This window comes from Nothobranchius furzeri, chromosome 8 (genome assembly GCF_043380555.1).
Source record: "Nothobranchius furzeri strain GRZ-AD chromosome 8, NfurGRZ-RIMD1, whole genome shotgun sequence".
NCBI lineage: Eukaryota > Metazoa > Chordata > Actinopteri > Cyprinodontiformes > Nothobranchiidae > Nothobranchius > Nothobranchius furzeri.
This window is the reverse complement of record NC_091748.1, coordinates 64949496-64958364: the sequence shown is the minus strand read 5'-3', so window position 1 is coordinate 64958364 and position 8869 is coordinate 64949496. Positions and strand designations below refer to the sequence as shown.

The 8869-nt window shown below is 39.0% G+C and overlaps 1 protein-coding gene across 1 annotated transcript in view; it reads left to right on the top strand.

The window, feature by feature from the left end:
* Window positions 1–229: 229 nt before the first annotated feature.
* The window catches only part of LOC107392624 (interleukin-6 receptor subunit beta), a 29397-nt gene continuing 20757 nt past the window's right edge, over window positions 230–8869 (top strand). The window contains exons 1-5 of the mRNA XM_054752237.2: window positions 230–5102; window positions 5467–5590; window positions 7745–7914; window positions 8024–8166; window positions 8256–8280. Of these exons, the coding sequence (XP_054608212.2) occupies window positions 4997–5102; window positions 5467–5590; window positions 7745–7914; window positions 8024–8166; window positions 8256–8280 (568 nt within the window). The 5' untranslated portion in view covers window positions 230–4996. The remainder of the gene's footprint in view (window positions 5103–5466; window positions 5591–7744; window positions 7915–8023; window positions 8167–8255; window positions 8281–8869) is intronic.

Below are 8869 nucleotides of genomic sequence, written 5' to 3'. Positions count from 1 at the left end.
AAGCCATTTCCCTCGCTTACACGTCATCGGGGCAGGATTCCCCTGAGGCACTCAGGGCTCACTCAGCCAGAGGGATTTCCTCTTCGATGGCGCTCCACAGTGGTGTGTCGATGGAAGACATTTGTCAGGCTGCTTCATGGGCTTCATCCTGTTCCTTTACTCGTTATTATTTACGAGATGTGTCTTCAGGTTCCATCACTCGTTCAGTGCTTGGACCCCAGCAGGCTGAATGAATGCTTATGGCACCTCATTGGCCTTGCTGAGATGGATGTCATCCTCTCGTGGATGATGTTTTTTTTTTTTTAGTGAGGGCCCCTCTCTTATCGTGGCTGCCTCAGTCTTTAAGCCTGGTCTGAGGCTGAACGTCCCTCACTAAAGGAGATTGATTGGGTGTGTCCATTGGTTGTGTTAACCAGTGTGGCGTAAACCCATCCAGCTGCGCTTTTTTCCAATAGCAGCTCGCTTAAGGGCTAAGACTAGACGAAATAGAACGTTGGTTACGTATTGTAACCCCAGATTCTATGAGTCTAGTCGCAGCCCTTAAGCCACTTGGCCCCACTGGTTATGATGGAATAAGAGCCATTGGAGGCGAGCAGTGGGGTCACTGCGGTTATATACCACGAGGGGGCCCACTATTGGTGGGCGTACATTTAAGCTCTTCATGATTGGCTGATGCGGAGATCATCCTTCCAATAGCAGCTCGCTTAAGGGCTGCGAATAGACTCATAGAATCTGGGGTTACAATACGTAACCAATGTTTTGTCTTGTCAGATTATTTCCACATAAAAGTTTAATTGTGTTTAGTATTTAACTTTAGATTTACAAAATTAAACCTAGAAGTACATGAAAGCATAAAGTGTCTTAATGCTTATTTTTACATAGTATCACATCTTGTCTAAAGATTAAAATCCGTTTTTTTTCTTCTAATTTTTAATGTAGAGAACCTAAGTCACGCCCATCTACTTCCAGACCACGGTCCTCGGAAGAACGAAAAAACGAATGCAAGTCAATGGGGCTAAAAATGCTATTTTTGAACTCTGCTTGTTATATGCCATGGATTTCACATATGATGTTTGTGAATTGTACAAAAACATTTGGATAATAAGAAAGTACAAATTTTCGCACGGGGTAAACACTGTTTTAGGTTTTGTGTGAAAATAAGTCCAGGACTACAAATGTGCTTCACAAAAGTGACGTCATCAAACCAGACACGGGAAAAAAAAAACAGGGAAAATGGCTAGTTCAGCAAACTTCAAATCGTTCCTTCAGGAGGAAAAAACCCACTATAAATCGGGCCATTTGGTAAGTAGCAGCTACGCTAGGGGAAAGGAGATTTTGTGGTGACATCATATGTGACGTGCCGATGGTTGGCTAGTCGTGCTAATTACAAACTTTTACAAGCTGAAAAATCTCTAAGTATGTGACAGACGTGGTTGAAACACACATCATTACTTTTCATTTAAATTTCAGTAAAACAAATGTGCAATCCAGGGCCTAAGGCAAAGCGGATTAGAAAATAGCTCTTTTAGCACCGTTGACTTGCATTCATTTTTTCGTTCTTCCAGGGACCCATGAGTCGAATGGAAAGGGAGAGACTTAAGCCCCCTTCAAACAGGCCATGAAAAATGGAAATGTTCCGGACTCTGTCCGTAAGACCTTTGTGTCTGAATACAAACATCCGGATAACGTTTTCCGTAATTTAACCGGACGAAGCCCCTAGTAACAGGTCCGGACTTGTTCATCATCCAGGTCTCTTATGCGTCTTCGTGTGCGCAGAATTATGCTTAAGCGCCTCGTGATTTTTATCTTGAGAGGCGCTATAGAAATAATATTTTCTTCTTCTTCTTCTTCTTAACATAAGGTATCGTTTTGTTGTGTTGGAGCAATTGTGCCAACGTGACAGAAATTGCTTGTTTGGTTAAAGAGCGTTGGGGCGGCCGTCCCAACCTTCTCTAGAACTCACTCGCAAATGACGAGAGATCTGTTTTAAAAGATGGCTATTATCATTTCTAATGAATCAGGTTTTGACATGTAGAAGGAAGATTTAACAAACCCTCAGAGCCACCCCTCCTGAAGATAGAAAGTTCTGGTGTTCTGGAAAAAGATCATGTGAGTGCAGTTACCTTTAACTTAGTTACTGTGACCTGTATGAGCTGACTAATTGCACATGTTTCTTGTCATAGTTAAACATTACTGATTATCATAAATAATTATTAACCAAAGAATAATAATTCATTTCAGTAATTAAACACATTTATAATGAACCTTGATGATTAGCAGTAAAGAGAGTTTATTTAAATGATTCTTTTAAATTTTGAAATGTCCTCTTCTTGCTGGATGGAATAGCAGACAGCTGCATAGATTAAAGGAGTTCAGCAGACTTTGTCTGCTGTGAAGGACTCTATTGCAGATTGGAGTAGTAGCCAGGGCAAGGTGACCCAGACTGTGTCTCTGACCTGTGAGTCTTAAAACCAGGCCATTACGTGACGTTACAGTGGCATTTAGCTACTGTTATAGTGGATGGTTTCCTTTTCACTGACAGCAAAGTTAAATGTTTCCAGCTCTCCCAGAGAAACTGGCCTTCTGGAAACATTGTGGGACAGAAGTGACAGAGAAGTTAAGTGCCCATCTCATAACCTGATGGTTGTGGGAACAAGTCCCACTCAGTGTGTCGGTATCGTTTGGCAAGACACACCTACTTCCCACCAGACATGAAATGTACTTAGCAGCAATTAGCCACTGTTATAATGAAAGTGTGACTTTCCACTGGTCTCAGTTTAACATTTTGGACATGGCCATTGTGTTTTGAGTAATTTTTACGTGCTATACATCCAAAAACATGTCAAACTGCACAGTTAAGCTCAGGCCACACATGAAGTCAAACACAAAAGCAGTGTAAAACATCTAGAAACTTTCAAAATAAAAGTAACATGCAGAGTTCCAGTTGCTTATCGAGTAAAAAAAATCTATGTCATATTCAGAAAGTAACCACAGACTTTTTTGGACACACGCTGCAGTTTATCCTCATTCTTGTCATTGTCAAATTTGGAGGAGGCTTGGACAAAAAAATGCAGATATCCAGAACCACAAAGAGACAAGGTAAAAAAAAAACCCAAATCCTTTTATTTGGAGAGCGCCAGGGAAAACAAGAATCCAAAAGGCTCAAAACCCAGGGAGCCAACTCAAAACTCTAAACCACTCACAGGACGGAAAAGTCAAACACAGGAAACTAGAAAACAGGAGGCTACAACAGGCTGACTGGAGACCCACTCAGACAATGAACCAACAAACACTGAGAGACAAGACAGGGTATATATACACAGGGGCCGGGTGATTAAGGGAATTGGGCACAGGTGAGGCTAATAAACCGAGAGGATATGCAGAATCAAGCAGGGGAGGAAACCAGACCTAAAAACATGTAAGACATAAGCTACTGAACATAAATTAACCTAAACACTATAAAGACACGAGAACTAAAGATAAATAAACTAATGACCTAAAGAGTTACAGAAATAAATACACTGAAAGGCAGGGGCATAATAAGAGTACCTAATCAAAGTGAATGACACAATAAGGAGGGGAACCATGAAGGGACACCGGAGACAAGGACAACATGACAGTTATCGTGAACTTCTAAAATCACATGTGGTGTTACATTTCTCATTACTTTGTGACCTTGTGGGATCAGCTGCATGGAATGCTTTTGCTCCTCTTTTGCATTTGAAGAGCTCCCAGTTGGAAAGGAGCTCATGGGTAAAACGCCTCCATGACGTTACGCGTAGCTTTTGCATCTGAAGGAAAGGAGGGGTTAACCCAGCTTGCCTGTTGGTGGTGATCGGAGGAACCAGCGGTGTCTGTGTTCAGCAGCCTCGCTTCAGTCAGTGAGCCCCAGGGAAGCTGTGGCTATGCTGTAGCTCATTGTCGCTAGCATGTGAATGTGTGTGTGTGTACAGGTGAATGACTGTGTTGTGAAGCACCTTGAGGGTTTGCAGAACCCATTGTCTTTCAACCACTGAGTGCGCAGATTTTCAGAAGTTGCACAGAAACTGTGGCTTAAGCAGTCAGTTTCTGGGTTTCTATTTTGGTAACTGTTGTACACTCATTAAGCCAAATGAAAGTGCAAGTGATTTAGTCTGAAACTTCATAAATGGGAAATGGGGAACAGAAAGAGGATGCAAAATGAGGAAGAATGACATGAAAACATTGGTGGATGCAGGATCAGTTGTTTAGGCTTCTGAATGCCAAACAATTGTTTGGTGTAAATGTGTCCGTGAAGCAGATGCGAGTCTAATTTGAAAACTAATCAGATGAGGACTTCTTTAATTAATAACTAGAAAGTGTTCTGGTCCACAAGCTCCAAATGCAATTTCTGAAAGTTAAATCTTTTAAGAAAGTGGTATTGGAATCATTCCATAAAAAACGGACATATTTTTTAAGCCATGTTTATCCTGTTAAAAGAAAAAAAAAACAAGTCAGATCTTAATCTGTATGCATGAGTCATTCCTAATTGTGAGAACTTTTTTGTTCATGGGGAAGGAAAGTGATCAACTGGCAACACTTAAACCAAAGAACCAAAGATCAAATAAATTGAAGACACAAAAAAGTTTGACCCAAATAAAATGTTAGCAAAACTTAATGTTCTTTTCTGAGATCGTCTTTATGCACTGACGTGCTACCACAACATGTAGGTGTCTCTGGGCTTTTGCTGTAGTTCCCAGAATTCCCTCCAGACTTACTTTGATGAGAAGCATGAAAAAAAATCACCTGTTGACACAAGAGCAATGAGAAAACCAAAATCAAAGAAACAACTTCAAAGAGTCTCGTACAGAAAATGTCTGCTGTGACTGATTGTGATGTTGGCGAACACAACCTCCCCCCACCCGACACTTGTGGTTTTGCTCTAACTCATATAAACTGAGATGTGATACTGTGACATTTCTGAGAAAGTTCAGTTACATGAAGACAGGTGACTACATGGACTACCCTGCATTGGGAAATGATCATAATCTTTGGCACTTCACCTCACCTCATGGAAACTTTTAGGCACTGGAGATCACGATATGGATATGTGTTGTTATTTCTCCTCGCAGCAATCAGCACAGGTAAGCTGCTTGAAAACCTCTGATCTTTGACAGTTTTGCCATATGAGTTTTTGTAATTTCAGAGATTTTTAATCTTATTTAACTACAACACACTCAAGATGATGTAAGAACATATGAAAGTGACAAATGTCTTAAATTCAATTAGCCACAGAACACTGGTTTTATCAGCTTTGTGTGGTTTCCTCAAACAGGTTCCATGCAGTCTGTCGCAGACTCAATAATGCTCTAACAAAGTTGAAGTCACATTTAATCTGCTGTTGGAGCACTGATTAGTTCAGAGCTTTGATTTGATCCAGTCTAACGGCTCTTGATTTGATCAAAATCATCTCTGCTTAATTCAGTTTGAAATGCGTTTTCTCCTTAGGGTCAGCATGTGGTGCTCTTTCCAGTCCTCAGTGCTTCAGAAGAAATGAGGTAGCCTCTATTTACATTTGTGAATGGAGCTTCAACACACACGAGAGTGATGTGACGTTTACCCTTTACTTTACGTGAGTACAGAGCAGCAGGGCTGGCATCTTCATTTATGGTATTGTGGGTCATTTGTGGAAGTGGAATTGAACCACATGCAATAACATTAATTGTTTCAGTTCTCCAAGGATGACGCATGATTGGACTTACTGCTTGAAAGTGAAGCTAATGTATTGCAGAACTTTGTCATCTTGGTAGTATGAGCACACACAGCTTACGGACTTTATATATTAGGTCCAGTCATGAAAGGGACAGCAGTAGCTCGGGAGGCAGCTATCAGAAGGTTGCAGGTTCCATCCCGGCTCCCACCAGATAATGCTGCTGTTGTGTCCTTGGGCAAGACACTTAAAACTTAACCTGCCTTGCCTGGTGGTCAAAGGGACTGTGGTATGGCAGGCCTCGCCTGCGTTGCAAGGCAGCTGTGGATACATCATAGCTCATCCGAACCTGCTTGTGAATGGGTGAACCCTAAGAACCCTAAGAAGACGCTAAAAACACGTCATTTACTTTGAAAGTGAATGAACAATTTGTATTCAGGATTTAGGCCTTTGTGCAGAAAAATCAAAAATATTCATGGATTTTAATGTTGTGAAATGAGTCACTGAGAATATCTTTGCTCTGAATCAACTTGACTTAACTTGTAAAAAAATAAATAAATCTACTGATTGGCAGGATAAACAGCATAGTCCAACCATTAACTTGTATACTGTTACCTATTGTTTTCAATGGGCAAATCCCCCAAGTATGAAATGAAAGCACCGTGTGCAAGACCTTCGTACATTTAAAAGCTTTAGTATAACACAAAGAGGAACTTACAGTATAGTCTTGTTGAAGAACTAAAGGCTATGTTATCACAACAGATTTTTAATAATATAAAAGAAATGTTTTTCTGAAGTACATTATATATATATATATATATATATATATATATATACAACACACACACATATATATATTTATATACATATATATATATATATATATATATATATATATATATATATATACATATATATATATATATATATATATATATATATATATATATATATATACATATATATATACATATATATATATATATATATATATATATATATATATATATATATATATGTATATATATATATATATATATATATATATATATATATATATATATATATATATATATATCTTTACAGTATGTTCTAATGGGAAACATGTTGTTTTCCGCTTGGTCCTAGAGCTCAACCAGTGTCAATTTAATATAGCATAATACTGTTTTTGGATGGTAAAAAGTGCAGGGGTCAAAACTTGACTTTGGAAAAAGTGGGGGGGGGGGGGCATGTCCCCCCCCCAAAAAAAAAAACGTCCATGTAGTTATACAACATTGCGGAGGATGAGTGTTGTGAAAGGTTTTTTATTCTCAGACTGTTATAATTTGTTAAGCTCTGTGAGTTACATGCATTGTATGATTAAGTGCTATATAAATAAAGTTTGATTTTGATTTGATTTGATATAGTAAAACCTAAAAGGTTTGGTTTAAATTAAAGTGTTTTTGTAAAGTTCATGTATGATTACTAGGTTTAGGTTTATGAATGAATGAAAATTACCTGGAAGTAGTCCATTTATGCCACATTTATTTCTGACAATATGAAAAAGATACACTTAAGATCACTTTTCATTACAGTGGTTTGGTTTAAAACCGTTTTAGTCCTCTCTTAGCTTTAAGAAAACTCATGAAACATGGGCACACTGATGGGCTGTGTATATGATGTATATTATGATGAAACAATGATGCCATTGGGTAGACATCAAAAGCATTTTTGCTTCAGGTGACCTGTTTTCCATACTTTTGATCTGAATAATAAATCTGAGGTGAATGAATTATGTTTTATGGTACGGTTCATCCCTGACGATGTAGGACAGGGTAGACAACTCCTTTCAACACACCGGGTGATTCACAGGATTCTGCAGCTTCTGAACAGGGGAATGAAGTGTGTTGGAGACAGTAAAACATGCCGGCCCTCGGGGTATAGAGTTGTCTACCCCTGAAGTAGAATGTATACTAATTAATGTTGGGCTTAGTCCTTGATGTTGACGAGGTATGTGTATAAATATGCCCAAATAAACCATAGACCTTCATTTTAGTCACACCAAAAATGTCTATCAATCTATATTTTTCTCTGCAGGGATATTTTTGGTAAAAAACAAAAAATTGAGAACATTAGGACGAACCAGACCGAGATCGTCGACCAAATCCCCCTAACAGTCAGTTATAGCGCTGACATCTGGGTGGAAGCTCAGGCTGGAAATGCAACGTGCACATCACCCAACGTGTCAGCTTTACTAATAGACTCAGGTACTGAATGCTGCTACAGGAATACTCTTCAGGCAGAGTTTTGTTGCTGTTGTTATTTTCCCTTCACAGCAATTAAATATGTATTCACTTAAATTATTTTTCTCAACAGTTAAATATGACGCACCGCAAAATATTTCAGTGTCCTGGGTAAGAAACAACCTCAGTTTAAGCTGGCAGGCTGCAGAGGGTTGTCCAGCTTTAGCAGAAGTCTGGTTTAGAAAATATGGAAATCCTGTGGAATCAAGTGAAAAAGTGAGAATCCACTTTCATTGTTAGATCCTCAAATCAAACACCTTTTGTGATATTTTTTCTACTAATTTAATAATTTCTTGTTCTCACAGAGATTAATAAATACTACCAACGAGTGTGAGTACGGTCTTTCATTACTTTATTTCAATTACAGGTTTTGGACATTATGTACTTTTCATTTTTGTTGGGACGTGTGTTTTTATGCAGTTATTGGATCTACATTAGAGGCGCACTTCAGTTACCCATGAAACTCATTTACAACAAATCATCATGAAATGAAAACCTGGAAAAAGGTTTTTAATGCTGCAATTTTATCAAATAAAACTTGACAGGACCAACAATTCCACATTATGACATTTGCATGTTTATTTTATATGGAAGTAATAAGAATTAAAAATTAACACCCGGGTTTGACACTGGAAGCATCAAGCGACATGGAACGGCAGCGGAACGTTTTACCCATGAGCTTGAATGCTGTCCATTTCACACTGGGAGAGTCTTGGCTGCAGGGCGGCGTCCCCGCTTCACTTGCGAAATAGCAAAATTCCTCGAGACTTTAAAAGTCATGGTTTGTTTATGCAATCGGGTGTCGGTACCAGATCTGCTCGGGCTGCTGGATTGGCTCGGGGTTGTGCGCCTGCTGATGACGTCACATTACGGCCAGTCGACTTGGCTTTCACACATTCGTTTTGGAAAGACATCAGCA